This window comes from Numenius arquata, unplaced genomic scaffold, assembly GCF_964106895.1.
Source record: "Numenius arquata unplaced genomic scaffold, bNumArq3.hap1.1 HAP1_SCAFFOLD_1353, whole genome shotgun sequence".
Taxonomy (NCBI): domain Eukaryota; kingdom Metazoa; phylum Chordata; class Aves; order Charadriiformes; family Scolopacidae; genus Numenius; species Numenius arquata.
Genome location: NW_027415525.1, coordinates 51 through 22470, shown reverse-complemented (window position 1 = coordinate 22470; position 22420 = coordinate 51). Strand labels below are relative to the sequence as shown.

The window sequence follows — 22420 nt, the reverse complement described above, 5'->3', positions numbered from 1 at the left end:
AGGGATGCTCCTGGCATCCTCCAGGGAAGTCACCCAGGTACCCCCCAAAGGAAGGCCCCCAGGGCTCCCTGCCCCACACCCTGCCCCACAGAAGAGCCTCAGGGGTCCCTGCCCCACACCCTGCCCCACAGAAGAGCCCCACCTTGCGCTTGCGGGCCACCAGGCTGGCGGCGGTGATGAGCTGGATGGCGTAACGCAGGGAGGTCTCCAGCCCGATGCGGGTCAGCACCGAGTAGGCGTCTTCCGTCATCTCCACGTCCTCCTCCTCGCACCTGGGGGGCGCCCCACGGGTTGGGGGGCACCCCACGGGTTGGGGGGCAGCCGGGGGGAAGGGGCACCGAGGGGTTGGGGAGCATCCCAAGGGGTTGGGGGGCACCCAGAAATCGGTGGGAGGCACCCACAAAGCACTCAGGGGGGTGTTGGACGTGGCTTCTCCCCACCACTTGGGGGTCGATGTGGGGCGGGGGGGCAGGGGGGGCATGGGGGGTCCGGGGGGGTCTGGGGGTGGGCAGAAATTGGGGGGGAGGCCCAGAAATCGGGGGGGGAGGCACCCACAAAGCACTCAGGGGTGCGTTGAAGGTGGCTTCTCCCAACCCTTGGGGGTCGACGTGGGGCTGGGGGGGGGCAGGGGGGGCACTGGGGGGTTCAGGGGGGGTCTGGGGGTGGAGGGGGTGGGGGGGAGGGCCAGAAATCAGGGGGGGGACACCCAGAAATCGGGGGGGCACCCACAAAGCACTCAGGGGGGGTGTTGGACGTGGCTTCTCCCACCCCTTGGGGGTCGACGTGGGGCTGGGGGGGGGGGCAGGGGGGGCACTGGGGGGGTCTGGGGGTGGAGGGGTGGGGGGGGAGGCCCAGAAATCAGGGGGGGGACACCCAGAAATCGGGGGGGCACCCACAAAGCACTCAAGAGAGGTGTTGGAGGTGGCTTCTCCCCACCGCTTGGGGGTCGACGTGGGGCTGGGGGGGGGGCAGGGGGGGCACTGGGGGGGTCCGGGGGGGATTGGGGGTGTCTTTTTTTTTTGGGGGGGGGGTGTCCCACCTGATTTTGAGGATCTGCTTGGTCTCCTTGTCGCTGTAGGGGGAGGTGGAGATGATGAGGAGACGGTCGAGGAGATCGATGGGAAGCCCGTGGGGGCTTTGGTAGTTGGTTCCTCGAATCCTGAAAAGAGGGGGGGGGGGGTGTCAAAAAAGGGTTCCCCCCCCCAGGAATGTTTCTCCCCCCCCTACCCCAAGCCCACCGGGTGATGCCGCGGTTGGTGGCCATGATGAGGACGGGGGCCATGTCGCTCTCCAGCGCCCGGTTGAGGAAGGAGAAACACTCGATGTCCAACATGTGAACCTCGTCGATGAATAAAACCTGGCGGGGGGGGGGACACACACACACAAAAGGGGTGGGGGGTGGTTATGGGGGGTTTTAGAGACACACACACACCCCCCCCCTCAAAAAAAAAAAAAAACTCACCCCGGGGATGACTTCGGCTTTGCCTTCCTCCCGCCACTCGGCAACTTTGGCGTTGATCTGCTCCCGCACCTCCATCTTGATCTCCCCCGTGTCGCCTGGCGGGGGGGGGCAAAACGGGGGGGGGAAGTCAGAAAGGCTCGGGGGGGGGGGGTCTGGGGGGGCTATGGGGGGTCGGGGGGGTGTATGGGGGGTTTTGAGGGGGTTGTGGGGGGGTCTAGGGGTGGTTATGGGAAGGGATCTGGGGGCTGGGGGGGTCATGGGGGGCCCTGGGGGGGGGTTAGGTGGGCTGGGAGGGGGTCGGGGGGGGCTATGGGGGGGTCCAGGGATGGTTATGGGGAGGGATCTGGGGGCTGGGGGGGCCCTGGGGGGCCCTGGGGGGGGGTTAGGGGGGCTGGGAGGGGGTCGGGGGGGGCTATGGGGGGGTCCAGGGGTGGTTATGGGGAGGGATCTGGGGGCTGGGGGGGCCCTGGGGGGCCCTGGGGGGGGGTTAGGGGGGCTGGGAGGGGGTCGGGGGGGGCTATGGGGGGGTCCAGGGGTGGTTATGGGGAGGGATCTGGGGGCTGGGGGGGCCCTGGGGGGCCTGGGGGGGGGTTAGGGGGGCTGGGAGGGGATCAGGGGGGGCTATGGGGGGGTCTAGGGGTGGTTATGGGAAGGGATCTGGGGGCTGGGGGGGTCATGGGGGGCCCTGGGGGGAGTTAGGTGGGCTGGGAGGGGGTCGGGGGGGGCTATGGGGGGAGTTAGGGGGGCTGGGAGGGGGTCGGGGGGGGCTATGGGGGGGTCCAGGGGTGGTTATGGGGAGGGATCTGGGGGCTGGGGGGGTCATGGGGGGCCCTGGGGGAGGGTTAGGTGGGCTGGGAGGGGGTCGGGGGGGGCTATGGGGGGAGTTAGGGGGGCTGGGAGGGGGTCAGGGGGGTCAGGAGGGGTTACGGGGGGTCTAGGGGTGGTTATGGGGAGGGATCTGGGGACTGGGGGGGCCCTGGGGGGCCCTGGGGGGGGGTTAGGTGGGCTGGGAGGGGGTCGGGGAGGGCTATGGGGGGAGTTAGGGGGGCTGGGAGGGGGTCGGGGGGGGCTATGGGGGGGTCCAGGGGTGGTTATGGGGAGGGATCTGGGGGCTGGGGGGGTCATGGGGGGCCCTGGGGGAGGGTTAGGTGGGCTGGGAGGGGGTCGGGGGGGGCTATGGGGGGAGTTAGGGGGGCTGGGAGGGGGTCAGGGGGGTCAGGAGGGGTTACGGGGGGTCTAGGAGTGGTTATGGGGAGGGATCTGGGGGCTGGGGGGGCCCTGGGGGGGGTAGGGGGGCTGGGAGGGGGTCAGGGGGGGCTATGGGGGGGTCTAGGGGTGGTTATGGGGAGGGATCTATGGGGCTGAAGGGGCCCTGGGGGGGCCCTGGGGGGAGTTAGGGGGGCTGGGAAAGAGTCAGGGGGGTTATGGGGGGGGGGGGCCTAGGGGTGGTTATGGGGAGGATCTGGGGGCTGGGGGGGGCACAGGTGGGGTCTGGGGGGGGCTATGGGGGGTCAGAGAAGCTGGGAGGGGGCCTGGAAGGGTCTGGGGGGCTGGGAGGTGGTTATGGGGAGAGATCTGGGGAGGCCCTGGGGGGGGCTATGGGGGGGGTTAGGGGGGCTCGGGGGGGTAGAGTAGGGGCGGGGGGGTTATGGGGGGGCTATGGGTGTTTATGGGGGTTGGAAGAGGGTCTGGGGGGGCTATGGGGGGGCTAGGGCGGCTGGGGGGTGGTATCTGGGGGTTATGGGGCAGGTATGGGGCAGATGTGGGGCAAAGAGATCTATCCTGGGCTGGATAAGGAGCAGTTTGGGGCTCCCAGGAGCAGTCGGGGGGGGTAAAAAAGGCACTTATGGGGCAGCTATGGGGCAGCTGTGGGGCAGGCAGATCTACCCAAGAGCACGATGAACCCCTGAGCTGGATACGAGACAGTTTGGGGCTCCCAGGAGCAGTCGGGGGGGCAAAAAGGGCACTTATGGGGCAGGTGTGGGGCAGGTGTGGGGCAGCTGTGGGGCAGCTGTGGGGCAGGTGTGGGACGGGGGATCTATCCAAGAGCACAATGAACCCCTGGGCTGGATAAGGGGCAGTTTGGGGCTCCCAGGAGCAGTCGGGGGGGGTAAAAAGGGCACTTATGGGGCAGGTGTGGGGCAGGTGTGGGGCAGGTGTGGGGCAGCTATGGAGCAGGTGTGGGGCAGGTGTGGGGCAGGTGTGGGGCAGCTGTGGGGCGGGGGATCTATCCAAGAGCACAATGAACTCCTGGGCTGGATAAGGGGCAGTTTGGGGCTCCCAGGAGCAGTCGGGGGGGGTAAAAAGGGCACTTATGGGGCAGGTGTGGGGCAGCTGTGGGGCAGCTGTGGAGCAGGTGTGGGGCAGCTGTTGGGGCAGCTGTGGGACGGGGGATCTATCCAACAGCACAATGAACCCCTGGGCTGGATAAGGGGCAGTTTGGGGCTCCCAGGAGCAGTCGGGGGGGGGTAAAAAGGGCACTTATGGGGCAGGTGTGGGGCAGGTGTGGGGCAGCTATGGGGCAGGTGTGGGGCAGGTGTGGGGCAGGTGTGGGACGGGGGATCTATCCAAGAGCACAATGAACCCCTGGGCTGGATAAGGGGCAGTTTGGGGCTCCAGGAGCAGTCGGGGGGGGTAAAAAGGGCACTTATGGGGCAGGTGTGGGGCAGGTGTGGGGCAGACCTGAGAAGAGAGCGAGGAAGCCCTGGGTGCGGCTGTTGATGACGTCGATCTCGTGGAGGGAAACGGTGTGAACCACCTCCTTTCGCTTCTGCAGCTCCCCGTCGGGGCACTGCACGAACTTCGTCTGGGGGGGGGACACACAATTAAAACAAGGGGTTCAGGGGCACCCCCAAACCCCTCTCTTGCCCCACAAGTGCGCTCCCCCTGCCCCATAAGTGCCCCCCTCCCTCCGAGTCCCACCTGTGGCCCCATAGCGTCGTAGTCCCGTGCCCGGGTGAAGGAGCGCCCCAGTTTGGAGATCTTCCCCGTGGCCTTGTCGATGGTGATGACGTCCCTGGCGAAGGGGGGGGGAACCAGCCTTATTTTGGGGTGTCCCCCCCCCCATTTTGGGGTGTCCCCTCCCTTTAGGGTGCCCCCACCCCTTTTAGGGTCCCCCCCACCCCGATTTTGGGGTCGTCCCCACCCTATTTTGCCACCCCCCTCCCCTTTTCTAGGCTCCCCCTGCTTCGTTTTGGGACCTAATTTTACCCTGGATCCCCCCCCCAGTTTTTGGGGTTCCCCCCACTTTTGGGGTCCCCCCCACCCCTTTAGGATGCCCCCACCCCTTTAGGATGCCCCCACCCCTTTTAGGGTCCCCCCCACCCCGATTTTGGGGTCCTCCCCACCCCATTTTGTTCCCCCCCCGTCCTTTTCTGGGCTCCCCCTGCCCCATTTCAAGACCTAATTTCCTCTGCATCACCCCCATTTTCGGGGTGCCTCCCCCAAAATTTCGGGGGTCCCCCCCCATTTTCGGGGTTTCCCCCCAATTTCGGGGTCCCTCACCCTAATTTTGCCCCCCCCCCCCCCCCGGGGCTCTCCCTGCCCCATTTCGGGACCTCATTTTCGCCTGGATGCCCCCTAGGTTTTGAGATTCCCCCCTCAAAATTTCACGGTCCCCCCAGATTTCGGGGTGTCCCCCCCCTGCCAAGATTTGGGGGTGCCCTCCCCCCCCCCCGACTCACCCCGCCTGAACCTTCTCTTTCGTCAGGGACTCGATCATTTTGGTGCCCAAATCATAAATGGTCTCCATTTCCGTCGTCTTCAACGTCAGCTTCCCCACCTTCGTGCCCTGGGGGGTGGGGGTGGGGGACCCCAAGGGGTTTTTGGGGGGGCTCCAAGGTTTTGGGGGGGCCCGAGAGGTTTTGGGGTGAGGTCTAAGGGGGGGGCAAGGGGTTCTCGGGGAGGCCTGAGGGGTTTTGGGGAGCCCTGAGAGGGTTTTAGAGGGGGCCTGAGGGAGTCGAGGGGGGGGCTGAGGGTTTTTTGGGGGGCCCGAAAGGTTTTGGGGGGGTCTGAGGGGGGGGAAAGGGGTTTTGGGGGGGGCCTGAGGGGGTTTTGGAGGGCCCTGAGGGGATCTGGGGGGGGGGGCGAAAGATTTTGGGGTAGGTCTGAGGGGACAGGCCAAGGGGTTTTGGGGGGCGCCTGAGGGGGGCCCCCCAAAAGGTTTTGGGGGGGCCCTGAGGGTTTGGGGGGGGGCCCTGAGGCATTACGGAGAGGGTAGGGGGGTTTTGGGGGGCCCTGAGGGGGTTTGAGGGCGGGTGGGGGGGTTGTGGGGCCCCAAGGGGTTTTGGGGGGGACCCGAGAGGTTTCTGGGGGGGGGTCTGAGAGGGGGTTTTTGGGGTGTCCCAAGAGATTTTGGGGTGCTGGGGAGGATTTTAGGGTGTCCCAAGGGATTTTGGGGGTGCTGGAAGGGAATTGGGGCCCCAAGAGGTTTCGGGGGGGGGGTCTGAGAGGGGGGGGTTTGGGGTGTCGGGGTTTGGGGTGTCCCAAGAGATTCTGGGGTGCTGGGGAGGATTTTTGGGGTGCTGGGGAGGATTTTTGGGGTGTCCCAAGGGATTTTGGGTGTGCTGGAAGGGAATTGGGGCCCCAAGAGGTTTGGGGGGGACCCTAGAGGTTTCGGTGGGAGGGGTCTGAGAGGGGGTTTTTGGGGTGTCCCAAGAGATTTTTAGGGTGCTGGGGGGCACATTTTTGGGGTGCCCCTCTCACCACCTGATCAATTTGATAGATTTTTTTGGGTGCTGGGAGAGATTTCAACACATCCCGAAAGATTTTCGGGGCGCCGTGGAAGATTTTGGGCTGCTGGGGAAGGACTTGGGGGTGCCCCAAGGGATTTTTGGGGTGTCCTAAGGGATTTTAGGGTGCCAGGGGGATGATTTTAGGGGTACCCCCCCCCGTTTTCCTTACCGTGCCCGTGGCCGGCCGATCGATCTGCACCTCCACCACCTCCCCTTCGATGATCTCCGTCTCCTCCCTGCAAGGAACGTGTCCCCCCCCAAATCCCCTTTAATAAATTCCTCCCCCCCCCCATAAAAAAAAAAAAAGCCCTAATAGGGGATGGGAGGGGGGGGGCACCCAAAAAAAGGTGTGGGGGGGCCGCTGACTTGATGCGGACGCCGATGGAGCGGCGGAAAGCCTGGGTGAGGGCCTCGGTGCGACTCATCTCCAGGGAGAAGATCTCGCTGCCGGCGATGGCGGTGAAGGGGGTGTCGGGCCCCAAAGCCTGCGCCATCCCTGGGAAGGGGGGGGGACACGGGGGACACACACATAAAACATTTTAGGATGGTAATAAAGTCATTAAAGTAGGTGACAAAATAGGGGGGGGGACACACACATAAAGGTTTCCAGACCCATAGCGATGGCGGTTTTGCCGGTGCCGGGTTGGCCGGCGATGAGGACGGCCCGGCCGGCGATTTTGCCTTCTTTAATCATCTCCAAAATGACGCCGGCGGCGCGACGGGCGGCTAATTGACCCACCATCCCTTGGGATACCTGCGGGGGGGTTAAAAAAGGGGGGGGGGGGCATGTAAAGAAGGGGGGGCCCCCTGTCTCTCCTTCCCCCCCCCCCCCCTCCTTGTCTCCCCTCCGTCCGCCATTACCTGACGGGGCTCCAGGGCGTCATCCAGGCCCAGGCCGCGGATGTGGGAGTGGGCACCTAAAATGGCGGACGGGGTGGGGTGTGTGGGGGGGAAACGGGGGGAGGACCCCCCCCCCCCCAAATTGAGGTGGGACCCTCCCCCCGCAAATAGAGGTGGGAATTCCCCCCAAATTGAGGTGGGAATCCCCCCCCAAATGGAAGCCAGAAGCCCCCCAAAATGGGAAAGGGGGAACCCCTCAAATTGAAGTGGGACGCCCCCAAAATGGAAGTTTGGGGGGGGTGCACCCCTAAACAGAGGTGGGACCCCCCCAAATAGAGGTGGGACCCCCCACAAATAGAGGTGGAATCCCCCGAAATGGAGGTTGGGGGGGGTACACCCCTAAATAGAGATGGGACCCCCCCCAAATTGAAGTGGGACCCCCCAAAATGGAAGTTTGGGGGGGTGCACCCCTAAACAGAGGTGGGACCCCCCCCAAATCGAACCAGGACCCCCCTGAAACGGAAGTTTAGGGGGGGGTACGTCCCTAAATAGAGGCGGGAATCCCTTCAAATTGAGGTGGGAATTCTCCCAAATGGAAGTTTGGAAGGAGTACACCCCTAAACAAAGGTGGGACCCCCCCCAAATTGAAGTGGGACCCCCCCGAAATGGAAGTTTGGAAGGAGTACACCCCTAAACAAAGGTGGGACCCCCGCAAATAGAGGTGGGACCCCCCACAAATAGAGGTGGGAATCCCCCGAAATGGAGGTTGGGGGGGGTACACCCCTAAATAGAGGTGGGACCCCCCCCAAATTGAAGTGGGACCCCCCAAAATGGAAGTTTGGGGGGGTGCACCCCTAAACAGAGGTGGGCCCCCCCCCCAAATCGAACCAGGACCCCCCTGAAACGGAAGTTCGGGGGGGGGGGGGGGGTACATCCCTAAATAGAGGCGGGAATCCCTCCAAATTGAGGTGGGAATCCTCCCAAATGGAAGTTTGGAAGGAGTACACCCCTAAACAAAGGTGGGACCCCCCCCAAATTGAAGTGGAACCCCCCCGAAATGGAAGTTTGGAAGGAGTACACCCCTAAACAAAGGTGGGACCCCCCCAAATAGAGGTGGGACCCCCCACAAATAGAGGTGGGAATCCCCCGAAATGGAGGTTGGGGGGGGTACACCCCTAAATAGAGGTGGGACCCCCCCCAAATTGAAGTGGGACCCCCCAAAATGGAAGTTTGGGGGGGGCACACCCCTAAATAGAGATGGGACCCCCCCAAATTGAGGTGGGAATCCATCAAAATGGAAATACACTTATTTATATGTTATTTATAAATATATTTTTATATATATTTATTTACTATTTCTATTTAGGGTACACCCCTAAATAGAGGTGGGACCCCTTCCAAAATGGAGGTGGGCCCCCCCCCCCAAGTTGGGGGGGACAAGACACCCTTACATTGAGGTGGGACCCCCTCAAATCAAAGTGGGACACCCCCAAATGGAGTTGGGAATCCCCAAAGGAAGGTGGGACCCCCCCGAAATGGAGACTTTGGGGGGGGGTACACCCCTAAATTGCAGTAGGACCCCCCCCAAGTTGAGATGGGAATCCCCAAAGAGAGGAGGGCCCCCCCCAAATTGAGGTGGGACCCCCCCCAAATTGAGGTGGGAACCCCCCCAGAAAGCAGGTTTGGGGGGGTACACCCCTAAATTCAGGTGCCCCCCCCAAAGGGAAATGGGACCCCCCCCCCCCCCAAATGGACATGGGACCCCCACCAGAAAGCAAGTTTGGAGGGGTACACCCCTAAGTTGAGATGGGACCCCCCCCAAAATGGAGATGGCAATCCTCAAAGGGAGGTGGGACCCCCTCAAAATGAAGAGTTTGGGGGGGTACACCCCTAAATTGAGGTGGGACCCCCTCCCAAAGTGTTGGCGATGGTGGGGACTCCCCCAAATGGGAGGGGGGGACACCCCCAAATTGGGGGGGAGCCCCCGCTCGGTGCTCACCGATGCGCTCGATCCTGGTGACATCTCGCACCTCGGGCACCTTCGTGGTCTGGGGGGGGGACGGACACGGAGGGGGGTTAACAGGGGGCCCCCCCCCAAAAGTCCCCCTCCCCCAGTCCCCTACAACGCTCCCAGAGTACCCCAAACCCATCAGAGCCCCCCGGACCCCCTAAATCCCCTCAGGGCCCCCCCAAAATTCCCTCAGGAACCCCCAAGGTCCTCCCCATCCCCTCAGAGTCTCCCCCTGCCCTGGATGCCCCCAAGTGTCCCCAGAACCCCCCCCAGCCCCTCACAACCCCCCTGGACCCCCCCAAATCCCCTCAGGGAACCCCCAAAACCCCCACGGATGCCCCAAATCCCTTCAGAAACCCCCCAAGTCCTCCCCATCCCCTCAGAGCTCTGCCCGCCCCCCCCCAAATCCCCCCAGGATGCCCTCATGACCCCCCCGGACCCCCTAAATCCCCTTAGGGAACCCCCAGATCCCCTAAGGGCCCCCAAGTTCCCCTCAGAACCCCCACCCAGCTCCTCACGACCCCCCCGCCCCCCCCCCCAGGTCCCCTCAGGAACCCCTCAAGTTCTCCCCATCCCCTCAGAGCTCCCCCCGCCCCCCCCAAGTCCCCCCAGGATCCCCGCCAAGACCCCCCCAGCCCCTCACGAGCCCCCCGGACCCCCCTCCAAATTCTCTCACGACCCCTCCGGCCCTCCCCAAATCCCCTCAGGGAACCCCCAAACCACCCTGGACCCCCTAAATCCCCTCAGGCCCTCCAAGTTCCCCTCAGAACACCCCCCCCCCCATTCCCTCAGAGCCCCCCCGGACGCCCCCGAGTCCCCCCAGGATCCCCGCCCGGAACCCCCCCATCCCCTCACGATCCCCCCGGGCCTCCCCAAATCCTCTCAAAACCCCCCCGGACCCCCCCAGGCCCCCCCACCCCGACCCGCACCGCCGTTGCCATGGCGCCGCTCTCCCCGCGCTGCCCTCGCGCTCCGGCGGAAGTGGCGCGGAGCCGGAAGCGCGGGAAGGGGGCGGGGCCTCGGGGGAGTGGGGAGGGAGGGGAGTGGGGAGGGAGGGGAGCGGAGAGCGGCCGCTCTAGCAGCGCGTCTCGATGGTGCACGGTCCTCCAGCACCGCCACGGCCTCCTGCCGGTTGCGGGTGGGTGCTGCCCCATAGCCCGGTTTGCGCCCCATAGCCTGCCCCATAACGACCCCCACAGCAGCCCCATAGCCCCACCCTGCCCCACAGCTGCCCCATAGCCCCTCAACCCCCCCATCCCCTCCCCCACAAGGGGCGGAGCCAGCTCCCCCCCCCCCACACACACACACGCTGTGGGCCCCCCGTTGCCCCTTTTAAGCCGCCCATCGCCCCTTTAAGCCTCCCTCCTCCACCGCCCCCCACGTGCCTCCCCTCTCCATCCCGCCCCCCCCCTTTCCTCGTGCCCCTCGGCCAATCAGCGCCGGGAGGGGGCGGAGCCTCGGAGCGGGAGGTGGGGGGGAGAAGGGGGCGGGGCTTGAGGGCGACGGGGCGGGAGGGGTCAGTCCGCGATCGGGTGCGGGAGCGCGGGGAGGTGAGCGGGGGGGGGGGGGGGGGCGAGTTGGGACCCCCCCCGGAACCCCCCAAAACACGGGACCCCCCCCGGGAGCCAAAGGCTCCCGGGGGGGGTCCCCGTGGGGGGGAGTCCCGGGGGTTCCTTCTATAAGAGAGTTTAACGGCCTTGGGGGGGGGGGGGGTTATAGATGAGGGGGGGCTCCTCATGGGGTCCGGGGGGGGGGTCCCATGGGTGGGTGGGGCTCCTGTGGAGGGTTTGGGGGGGGTTCCATGGGAGGGGGGGCTCCTAGGGAGGGGGTCTAGTGGTCCAGGGGGGGCACCCATGGGTGGGGGGTGTCTCCTGGTGGGGGGTTATAGGTGAGGGGGGGGCTCCTGTGGAGGGTTTGGGGGGGGTCCCATGGGTGGGGGAGATGCTGGGGGGGGGGGTATAGGTCCGGAGGGGGGGTCCCATGGGTGGGGGGGCCTCTTGGGGGGGGCCCCATGGAGGGGGGTGCTCCTGGGGAGGGAGTCTTGTGGTCCTGGGGGGGCACCCATGGGTGGGGGGTGTCTCCTGGTGGGGGGTTATAGGTGAGGGGGGGGCTCCTGTGGAGGGTTTGGGGGGGGTCCCATGGGTGGGGGGGGCTCCTAAGGGAGGGCCTTGGGGTGCTGGGGGGGGGTCTCATGGGTGGGGGAGCTGCTGGTGGGAGGGGGGGTATAGGTGAAGGGGGGGTCCCATGGGTGGGGGGGCCTCTTTGGGGGGGGCCCCATGGAGGGGGGTGCTCCTAGGGAGGGGGTCTAGTGGTCCTGGGGGGGCACCCATGGGTGGGGGGGGCTCTTATGTGGGGTCTAGGGGGGGTCCCAGGGGTTGGGGGGGTCCCAGGGGTGGGGGGCTGTCCCATGGAAGGGGGGGGGCTCCTATGGGGGGGGCTTAGGGGGGGGTCCCAGGGGTTGGGAGGGTCCCAGGGTTGGGGGGGTTCCATGGGTGGGGGGGTCCCGTGGGGTGGGGGGGGGGGGTTCAATGGGAGGGGGGGTGTCTCATGGGTTGGGGGGGGGGTCTCACGTGGGTGGGGGGGTCCCTGAAGGGAGACAGGAGCTGCCTCCCCCCACCCCCCCCCCCCCCCAACATTTTGGGCTTGTCTCCAGTTTTGGGGGTGTCGTGTCCCCCCCCCCCACAAGGTGACTTACCGTCCTCTTCCCCCTCCTCCATTTTTTTGGGGGGGGGGGTGTGTGTTTGTGTGTGTGTCCGTTCCCCCCCCCCCCGCAGGCGCCATGCCGCTGGCCCGCAGCGTCTCGGTGAGCTCCTTACCGGGGCTGGAAGAATGGGGGGGCCCCGGGGCCCCCGAAAACGTCATCCTCTTTGAGGTGGCCTGGGAGGTGGCCAACAAGGGTGAGCACCCATGGGACCCCCCCCCCCACACACAGACTTCCCCCCCCCTCGGGTCACCCCCAAAGTCCTCCCCACCCCCCCCCCCCCCAAACACCTGGGTCCCCCCTAAAAAGTCCCCCCCAAAAAGTCCCCCCCAAAGTACCCCCAAACACCTGGGTCCCCCCAAAAGTGTTGTCGTTTCCGTCCCCCCCCCCCAAACATTGGGGTGGCCCCCCCGGACTCCTGGGTTCCCCCTGAACACCCCCCCTAAACACAGGGGTCCCCCCAAACTCCCCCCCCCACCACCAAACATTGGGGTCCCCCCCCGGACTCCTGGGTTCCCCCTGGACACTGGGACCCCCGCAAAGTCCCCCCCCAAACACCTGGGACCCCCCCCCAAAGTCACCCCCAAATACTGGGGTCCCCCCTGGACCCCCCCCAAACACCGGGGCCCCCACAAAGTCGTCGTCCCCCCAAACTGGAGTCCCCTTCTGGCCCCCCCCAAACACTGCCCCCCCCCCAAAGTCCCCCCCCAAGACACATGGGTCCCCCCTGGACCCCCCCCAAACACTGGGACCCCCCCAAAGTCCCCCCCAAACATTGCCCCCCCCCCCCCCCCCCCGGGATTGCTGGGAGGCCCAGGCTATCCCATCATGCCTTGCGGGGGGGGGGGGGGCAGAGTTCCCATCATGCCCCAGGGCAGGGTCAGACCCTCAAAGGCCTCTGGGATTGATGGGGGGCCACCCAGTGCATTGTGGGATATGGGGGGTTGGCCTGGTGCATGCTGGGAGGACACAGGTCCCAGGGGATGATGGGATATCTGGTGCCCCAGGGGATGCTGGGAAGGTGTGAGGCCTGGTCTGCTGGGTTGAGGCCTGCCCCAGAGCATTGTGGGAAACTGGAAGGCCCAGTGCATGCTGGGATACCTCGAGGCCTGGTCCACCAGGTTGAGGCCTGCCCCAGGGCATGCTGGGATACCGGGTGCTCCATTGCATGCTGGGATGGCATGAGGCCTAGTAAGGCTTGGTCCGCTGGGTTGAGGCCTGCTCCAGAACATGCTGGGATACCTGGTGCCCTGGTGCATGCTGGGATGGCTTGAGGCCTGGTTCATTGAGTTGAGGCCTGCCCCAGGGCGCTGTGGGAAACTGGAAGCCTCAGTGCATGCTGGGATACCTCAGAGCCTGGTCCACTGGGTTGAGGCCTGCCCCAGAGCATGCTGGGATACCTGGTGCCCCGGTGCATGCTGGGATGGCTTGAGGCCTAGTGAGGCCTGGTCTGCCGGGTTGAGGCCTGGTCCACTGGGTTGAGGCCTGCCCCAGGGCATGCTGGGATGCCCACTGCCCCAGTGCATGCTGGGATGGCTTGAGGCCTAGTGAGGCCTGGTCTGCCGGGTTGAGGCCTGGTCCACCGGGTTGAGGCCTGCCCCAGGGCATGCTGGGATACCCACTGCCCCAGTGCATGCTGGGATGGCTCGAGGCCTAGTGAGGCCTGGTCTGCCGGGTTGAGGCCTGCCCCAGCGGATGAGGGGCTGCCATGAGGCCTGGTTCCCCCCCCATGGCGGGGTTGGAGGCTCCTCCCGGGTTGAGGGAGTATTTGGGGGGGGGGGGGGTCCACCATGTTCCCCGGTGCATCGTGGGTCTGACACCCTCCCCTCCCCGGCTCCCCGTTGCAGTGGGGGGGATCTACACGGTGCTGCAGACGAAAGCGCGGGTGACGGCGGACGAGTGGGGGGAGAGCTACGTCCTGGTGGGGCCCTACGTGGAGAGCAGCGTCCGCACCCAGGTGGAGCTGCTGGAGCCCCCCCAGCCCGCCCTGCGCCGCACCCTGGCCGCCATGAACGCCCAGGGGTGCAAGGTGGGCATCCAAAGGGTCTTGGGGGGGGGACACCCATGGGTGGGGGGCACCCAGGGGTAAGTGGGCACCCGGGGGGGGGGGGATCTGAAAGTGGAGGGGGATCCGGGGGTCAGGGGGAGCTGGGAGATGGGGGGTACCCACAGGGCCGTGAGAGGCCACGGGGGGCAAGGGGGGCACCCATGGGTGGGGGGCACCCAGAGGGTGGGGGGGATCTGGGGGTGGGGGGTCAGGGGTCAGGGGGAGCTGGGAGATGGAGGCCCAGGGGGGCAAGGCGGGCACCTGAGGACCCCAGAGTCCAGCGGGGGCACCCAGAGATTGGGGAGGATCTGGGGGTGGGGGAGGATTGAGGGGTCAGGGGGAGCTGGGAGTTGGGGGGGGACTCGGGAGATGGGGGACACCCACAGGGTTGTGAAGGCCCGGGGGGGGAAGGGGGGCCCGTTGAGGACCCCAGAGTCCAGGGGGGGCACCCATGTGGGGGGGGCACCCATGTGGGGGGGGGCACCCGTAGGGTGGGGGGAGGGACCCAGGGAGTGGGAGGACTCGGGGTATGGGGGGCACCCACAGGGGCATTAAGGCCCAGGGGGGGCAAGGGGGGCACCCCAGCATCTGGGGGGGTACCCATGGGTGGGTGCCACCCGGGGTGGGGGGGGATCTGAAAGTGGGGGGGGGATCCAGGGGTCAGGGGGAGCTGGGAGATGGGAGGCATCCACAGGGCCGTGAACACCCGGGGGGGGCAAGGGGGACACCCTGGCATCTGGGGGGGACACCCATGGGTGGGGGGAATTTAGGCGGGGGGGGGGATCCAAGGATCAGGGGAACCCAAGAGATGGGGGGGGACCCAGGGGATGGGGGTACCCACAGGGCTGTGAAGGCCTGGGGGGGGTCAAGGGGGGCACCCCAGCGTCATGGGGGGGGCACCCATGAGTGGGGGGCACCCAGAGGGTGAGGGGGATCTAGGGATGGGGGTTCCCCGAGGGTAGTGGGCACCCACAGGGCCATGAGGAGACAAGGGGGGCACCTGGAGACCCAGGTGTTGCGGGGACGAGGGGGGGTCACCCATGGGTGGGGGTATCTGGTGGGGGAGGGGGGAAGCACCAGGAGCACCCAAGGGTGCGAGCCGAGCACCCGGGCAGGGACCCAGGCGTCCAGGCACCCTCCCCCACCCTACACGCACGTGGGGGCTATTTTTAGCCCCCCCCACACACACACCTCCCAGCTCGCCTTCCCTTCCCCCACCCCCAAAAGGTCACCCCGTCCCCTCCCCCATCCCAAAAACGGGGGGGGCGGGGACCCATTTTGGGGGTGATTTAACCCATTTTGGGGTCATTTAATCCATTTTCGGGGGTCCTTAATCCATTTTGGGACGATTTAACTCATTTTGGGGGACTTTTAACCCTTTTTTTGCACAACTTAACCTATTTTGGGGCAATTTAACTCAATTCGGGGGTACTTAACCCATTTTTGGGGACTTTAAACTCATTTTGGGGCAATTTAACCTATTTGGGGGGCAATATAACCTATTTTGAGGCAATTTAACCCATTTTTGGGGTGTTTAATCTCTTTTAGGGGTGCATATGTCTGGGCGTGCCCCCCCCGGGAGCCATTTTGTGGAGTTTAGAGGTGCTGAGGGTTTTGGGGTGCCCATTTTTGGGGTGCAGGTCGGTGGAGGGGACCCTTGAGGGTGCTGGGGGTTTAGGGGTCCCCCCGCTTTCGGGGTTCAGGAGCATTTTGGTCACAGGGTAATGAAAAGCAACACATAAAGAGGGTTTAGGGAGGCTGAGAGTTTTGGGGTGCCTGTTTTTGGGGTGCCGGCTGGTAGAGCTGCCCCCCAAGGAGCTGTTTGGGGGTGCTGAGGGTTTGGGGGTCCCCCCATATTTGGGATGCAGGGACTTTTCAGGCACTGGCTGCTGGAGGGAACGGCTGATGGAGCCCAGAGAAGGGGTTTGGAAGCACGGAGAGTTTTGGGGTGCCTGTTTTTGGGGTGCAGGTCGGTGGAGGGGACCCCTGAGGAGCCATTTGGGGGTGCTGAGAGTTTGGGGGTCCCCCCATTTTTGGGGTGCAGGGACATTTTGACCATGAGATCGTTAAGGTGAGTTCATGGAGAAGCTGTTTGGAGGCACAAAGGGGTTTGGGATGACCGTTTTTGGGGTGCAGGCCGGTAGAGCGGCCCCCCAAGGAGCCATTTAGGGGTGCTGAAGATTTTGGGGTGCCTGTTTTTTGGGGTGCAGGTGCACTTTGGGCGCTGGCTGATCGAGGGGAGCCCGGCCGTGGTGCTGCTGGACGTGGGGGCCACGGCCTGGAGCCTGGAGCGCTGGAAGGGGGAGCTGTGGGAGAGCTGCGCCATCGGCGTCCCCTGGTACGACCGGGAGGCCAACGACGCCGTCCTCTTCGGCTTCCTCGTCGCCTGGTTCCTGGGAGAGGTCAGTTTTGGGGGGTCTCTGGGGAATTTTGGGGGGTGCCCAGGGGATTTCGAGGGTCACTGAGATGGTTTGGTGGGTCTTTGAGTGGGTTTTAGGGGGTACCAGGAGAATTTAGGGTCCCTTAGTACATCTTCTTTGGCTCCTTCATCACCAGAATCCCTCAAGCAGGTGAGTTTTGGGGGTCCCCAGGGGATTTGGGGGGTCCCCAGAGGATTTTGGGGGTCCCCAGGGGGATTTGGGGGGTTAACTGAGGGGGTTCGGTGGGTCCTTGAGTGGGTTTTAGGGGGTGCCAGGGGGATTTAGGGTCCCCTGCTGTGTTATGTTCGGTTTCCTTGTCAACTGATTCCTCGGAGAGATGAGTTTTGGGGGGATCCTTGGAGTATTTTGGGGTCCCCGGGGGATTTTGGGGGTCCCCGGGGGCATTTGGGGGGTTGCTGAAAGGGTTTGGTGCGTCCTTGAGTGGGTTTTAGGGGGTGTCAGGGGAATCGAGGGTTCCTTGGTATATTTTCTTTGGCTCCTTCATCACCAGAATCTTTCTAGCAGGTGAGTTTTGGGGGTCCCCAAGGGATTTTGGGGGTCCCCGGGGGATTTTGAGGGGCCCCAGAGGGATTTGGGGGGTCACTGAGGGGGTTCGGTGGGTCCTTGAGTGGGTTTTAGGGGGTGCCAGGGGGATTTAGGGTCCCCTGCTGTGTTCTCTTCGGCTTCCTCATCGCCTGGTTCCTGGGAGAGCTCAATTTTGGGGGGTCCCCAGGGGATTTTGGGATGTTCCCAGAGGATTTTGGGGGGTCCCCTGGGGATTTTGGGGTGTCCCGGGGGGCTTCTGGGGGTCCCCGGGGGATTTGGGGGCTCACTGAGGGTGTTTTGGGGTGTCCCCAGGGGATTTGGGGTGTCCCCAGGGGATTTTGGGGTGTCCCCAGGGGATTTGGGGTGTCCCTAGGGAGTATTTTGGGGTGTCCCCAAGGGGTTTTGGGGGACAGTGACAGTGGAGAATGTGACAGTGACACTGGGGGGGGTCAGGAGCCCCATGGAGGTGGGGGGGCTAAGAGGGGACCCAGGCGTCTGGACACCTCTTGGAGGGGACCCGGGTGTCCCTATGTGGGGTGTCGGTGGTGCAGGGTGACCCTGTGGGTGACAGTGGTGGTGACAATGACTCCGAGGACAGGTGACAGTGGCAGTGGGGGGGTCTTAAGAGGGGATCCAGGTGTTTGGGTGTCCCTCGGAGGGGACCCCAGGTGTTTGGGTGCCCCTTGGAGGGACCCCAGGTGTCCCTGGGGGCGATGTCACCAGTTTGGGGGTAACCCTGAGGCTGATGGTGACAGTGCTGGTGACACTAGGAGGGGTGACAGTGACACTGGGAAGGGTGACAGCGACATTGGGGGGGTCAGGAGCCCCACGGAGGCGGGTCCTAAGAGGGGACCCAGGTATCCGGGTGTCCTTGGCGGGGGGGGGGGGGAGGGGGTGGTGTCACCGGTGCTGGAGGGGTGACAGCGCCGGTGACGGTGACGTTGTGTGCGTGACAGTTTGCGGCGCAGAGCGAGGAGCGTCCCTTCATCGTGGGCCACTTCCACGAGTGGCTGGCGGGGCTGGGGCTGGTGCTGAGCCGGGCTCGCCGCTTGCCGGTGGCCACCATCTTCACCACCCACGCCACCCTCCTGGGCCGCTACCTCTGCGCCGGCAGCGTGGACTTCTACAACAACCTCCACAGCGTGAGCGTCACCGGGGGCCGGGGGACACGGGGGGGACGTGGGGACACGGAGGGGGAAAAGGAGACATGAGGAGGAAAAGGGGACACAGGGACACGGGGGGATATGGGGACACGGGGGGGGAAAGGGGACACGGAGGGGAAAAGGGGACACGGAGGGGAAAAAGGGGATACAGGGACATGGGGACACGGGGGGGAAAAGGGGACATGGGGAGGAAAAGGGGACACAGGGACACGGGGGGACATGGGGACACGGGGGGGAAAAGGGGACATGGGGAGGAAAAGGGGACACAGGGACACGGGGGGACATGGGGACACAGAGGGGAAAAGGGGACATGGGGAGGAAAAGGGGACACAGGGACATGGGGACACAGGGGGGAAAAGGGGACACGGGGGACATGGGGACACAGAGGGAAAAGGGGACATGGGGACAGAGCAACACAGGGGGACATGGGGACACGGGGGGGGAAGGGGACACGGGGGGGAAAAGGGGACACGGGGGGTAAAAGGGGACGTGGGGGGGAAAAGGGGACACGGGGGGTAAAAGGGGACGTGGGGGGGAAAAGGGGACACAGCAACACGGGGTGACATGGGGACACGGGGGGGGACATGGGGACACGGAGGGGGGAAAGGAAACATGGGGGGGAAAAGGGGACATGGGGACACGAGGGGAAAGGGAACACAGCAACACAAGGGGACATGGGGACACGGGGGGGGAAAGGGGACATGGAGGGGAAAAGGGGACACAGGGACATGGGGACACAGAGGGAAAAGGGGACATGGGGACAGAGCAACACAGGGGGACATGGGGACACGGGGGGGACATGGGGACACGGGGGTAAAAGGGGACATGGAGGGGAAAAGGGGACATGGGGGGAAAAGGGGACACGGACACGGGGGGACATGGGGACACGGGGGGGAAAGGGGACACGGAGGGGGAAAAGGAGACATGGGGAGGAAAAGGGGACACAGGGACACGGGGGGACATGGGGACACGGGGGGTAAAAGGGGACATGGGGGGGAAAAGGGGACACAGGGACACGAGGGGACATGGGGACATGGGGGGGGAAAGGGGACACGGAGGGGAAAAGGGGACACAGCGACACGGGGTGACATGGGGACACGGGGGGGAAAAGGGGACATGGGGAGGAAAAGGGGACACAGGGACACGGGGGGACATGGGGACACGGGGAGGAAAAGGGAACACAGGGACACGGGGGGGAAAAGGGGACATGGGGAGGAAAAAGGGACACAGGGACACGGGGGGACATGGGGACACGGGGGGGAAAAGGGGACATGGGGAGGAAAAGGGGACACAGGGACACGGGGGGGAAAAGGGGACATGGGGAGGAAAAGGGGACACAGGGACACGGGGGGACATGGGGACACGGGGGAAAAGGAGACATGGGGAGGAAAAGGGGACACAGGGACACGGGGGGACATGGGGACACGGGGGGTAAAAGGGGACATGGGGAGGAAAAGGGGACACAGGGACACGAGGGGACATGGGGACACGGGGGGGAAAAGGGGACATGGGGAGGAAAAGGGGACATGGGGGGGACATGGGGACACGGAGGGGGGAAAGGGAACACAGCAACACGAGGGGACATGGGGACACGGGGGGGGAAGGGGACATGGGGACACGGGGGGGAAAAGGGGACACAGGGGGGACATGGGGGACACGGGGGAAAAGGGGACATGGGGGGGAAAAGGGGACACAGCAACACGAGGAGACATGGGGACACGGGGGGTAAAAGGGGACATGGGATGGAAAAGGGGACACAGGCACATGGGGGGACATGGGGACACGGGGGGAAAGGGGACATGGGGGGGAAAAGGGGACACAGGGACACGAGGGGACATGGGGACATGGGGGGGGAAAGGGGACACGGAGGGGAAAAGGGGACACAGCAACACGGGGTGACATGGGGACACGGAGGGGGGAAAGGAAACATGGGGGGGAAAGGGGACATGGGGACACAGGGAGGGAAAGGGAACACAGGGACACGGGGGGACATGGGGACATGGGGGGGAAGGGGACGTGGGGGGGAAAAGGGGACACAGGGACATGGGGACACAGGGGGGAAAAGGGGACACGGGGGAAAAGGGGACACAGGGGGGAAAAGGGGACATGGGGACAGAGCAACACAGGGGGACATGGGGACACGGGGGGGACACAGGGACGTGGGGGGGACACGGGGACATGGAGAAGGGGGACATGGTGGGGATGTGGGGGGAAAAGGTGACATGGGGACATGGGGGGACATGGGGGGACACAGGGACACTGGTGGCCCTGGTGACCCTGGTGGCCCCGGTGGTCCTTGCGACCCTGGTGGCCCTGGTGACCCCGGTGTCCCCCCGGGGGGGGGGTGACAGTTCGACGTGGACAAGGAGGCGGGGGAGCGGCAGATCTACCACCGGTACTGCCTGGAGCGGGCGGCCGCCCACTGCGCCCACGTCCTCACCACCGTGTCACACGTCACCGCCGCCGAGGCCGAGCACCTCCTCAAGCGCAAGCCCGGTGGGTGGCCGAGGGGGGGGGGGGGACACCCCAAAATCGGGGAGGGGAGACCCCAATATCCCAGGGGGGGGACCCCCGTATCCCAGGAGAGACGCCAACAGCCCCAGAGAGGGGATCTCCATACATCCAGAGGTTCTCCCAACGTCACTAAGAGGACACCAACACCCCTGTGGGGACACCAAGAGGGACACCAAGATCCCGGAGGGGACCCCGAGATCAGGGGGGGACCCCAGTGTCCCAGGGGAGGACCCCAAGATCTGGGGGGACAGCCAAGATCCCAGGGGGACCCCAACAGCCCCAGAGGGGGGACCTCGATACACCCAAGAGGAACTCAACGTCACTAAGAGGACTCTATCACACCCATGGGGACACCAAGGGGGACACCAAGACCCTGGAGGGGACCCCAAGATTTGGGGGGGTCCCTGAGATCCTGGAGGGGGACCCCAAGATCTTGGGGGGGGGACTCCAACAGCCCCAGAGGAGGGATCTCAATACACCCAGAAGGACCCAATGTCACTAAGAAGACACCAAGACACCCTTGGGGACACCAAGGGAGACACCAAGACCCCAGAGGGGACCCTGAGATTGGGGGGGGGGGACCCCGAGATCCTTGGGGGGACACCCCAATATCCCCGGGGGGGATCCTGAGATCCCAGGGGGGGACTCTGAGATGCTGGGAGAGAACCCAACGTCACTAAAGAGGACACCGACACCCCCATGGGGACACCAAGAGGGACACCAAGACCCCCCAGGGACCCCAGCACCCCCCAGGAGGGACCCCAAGATCCTGGGGGGGCCCTAGTCCCCCCCCCCCCCCCCACTCCCAGGGGACCCCAACAGCCCATTGTGTCCCAGGTGTCCCCAGAAGGGCCCAGGCATCTGGGGGGGGGACCCCATCGCCCTGAGAGAGACCCCGGTGTCTGGGGGGGACCCCATCATCCCTAGAGGGACCCAGGCATCTGGGGGGGGGTCCCCTGTCACCCCCCCATGTCGTGTCCCCCCCCAGACCTGGTGACCCCCCCACCCCAAGGGAACCCGTCACCGTCTGGATCCCAGGTGTCCCCAGAAGAACCCGGGTGTCCCCAGAAGGACCCAGGCATCCTGGGGGGGTCCCAATTCCCCCTAGAGGGATCCAGGCATTTGGGGGGGCCCTTGTCACCTCCCCGTGTCCCCCCCCCCCCAGACCTGGTGACCCCCAACGGTCTCAACGTCCGTAAGTTCTCGGCGATGCACGAATTCCAGAACCTTCACGCCCAGAGCAAGGCCCGTGTCCAGGAGTTCGTCAGAGGACACTTCTACGGGTCAGTGTCCCCAAAATGGGGGGGTCAGGTGGCTGGGGGGGGGACCCCAGTACTTGGGGGGGGTGACCCTGGAGTCTGGGGGAGACTCAGGAGTTTGGGGGGGTGTAGACCCCAGTGTCTTCAGGGGGACCCAGGAGTCCGGGGAGATGGTGGCATCTGGAGAGGATACAGGTTGGGGGGGGGGGGGGGGTACACAGATCTTGGGGGACCCAGGAGGTCAGGGGGGTGCCCCAGGAGTCCTGGGGGGGACCCCAGTGTCTGGGGGGGACCCAGGTGTCTGGGAGGAGACCCCACTGTTTGGGGGGACACAGGAGTTTGGGGGGGAACCCAGGAGTCCAGGGAGATGGTGGCATCTGGAGGGGATACAGGTCCTTGGAGGGGGGGGGGTACATGGATCTTGGGGGACCCAGGAGGTCGGGGGGGGAATCCAGTGTTTAGGGGGGACCCAGGAATTTGGGGGTGCTGCAGGGGGAGATTTGGGGGTGCCTGGGGTGGGTTGTGGGGGGTCTAGAGGGGATTTAGAGGGTATTTGGGGGTCTGGGGGGGGGGGGATCAAAGGGACTGAGGGGCTCTTGGGAGGCTTCAGGGGGGTGGCGGGGCCTGGGGGGTTTTGGGGTGCCCCGGGAGGGGTTGAGGGAGATTTGGGGGTGTCTGGGATGGGTTGTGGGGGGTCTAGAGGGGGTTTAGAGGGAATCTGGGG

General features: G+C 65.3%; 2 protein-coding genes across 2 annotated transcripts; one reads left to right on the top strand and one right to left on the bottom strand.

Moving 5' to 3' along the window:
- Positions 1–142: 142 nt before the first annotated feature.
- On the bottom strand, positions 143–9077 carry LOC141478769 (ruvB-like 2; the record flags this gene model as incomplete). The annotated part of the gene is made up of 12 exons (XM_074167754.1): positions 9035–9077; positions 7057–7112; positions 6808–6949; positions 6562–6691; positions 6365–6431; positions 5146–5252; positions 4385–4478; positions 4145–4268; positions 1463–1557; positions 1239–1357; positions 1040–1159; positions 143–272 (listed from the first exon to the last, which is right to left on the bottom strand). Coding segments are annotated over exons 3-12 (1116 nt in total), but the record flags the coding sequence as incomplete, so codon positions are not given.
- A 2748-nt stretch (positions 9078–11825) lies between these two features.
- Positions 11826–21720, top strand: LOC141478770 (glycogen [starch] synthase, muscle-like; the record flags this gene model as incomplete). Its single annotated transcript, XM_074167755.1, has 6 exons — positions 11826–11943; positions 13595–13776; positions 16005–16196; positions 17717–17902; positions 20275–20419; positions 21603–21720. Coding segments are annotated over exons 1-6 (941 nt in total), but the record flags the coding sequence as incomplete, so codon positions are not given.
- Positions 21721–22420: the final 700 nt, after the last annotated feature.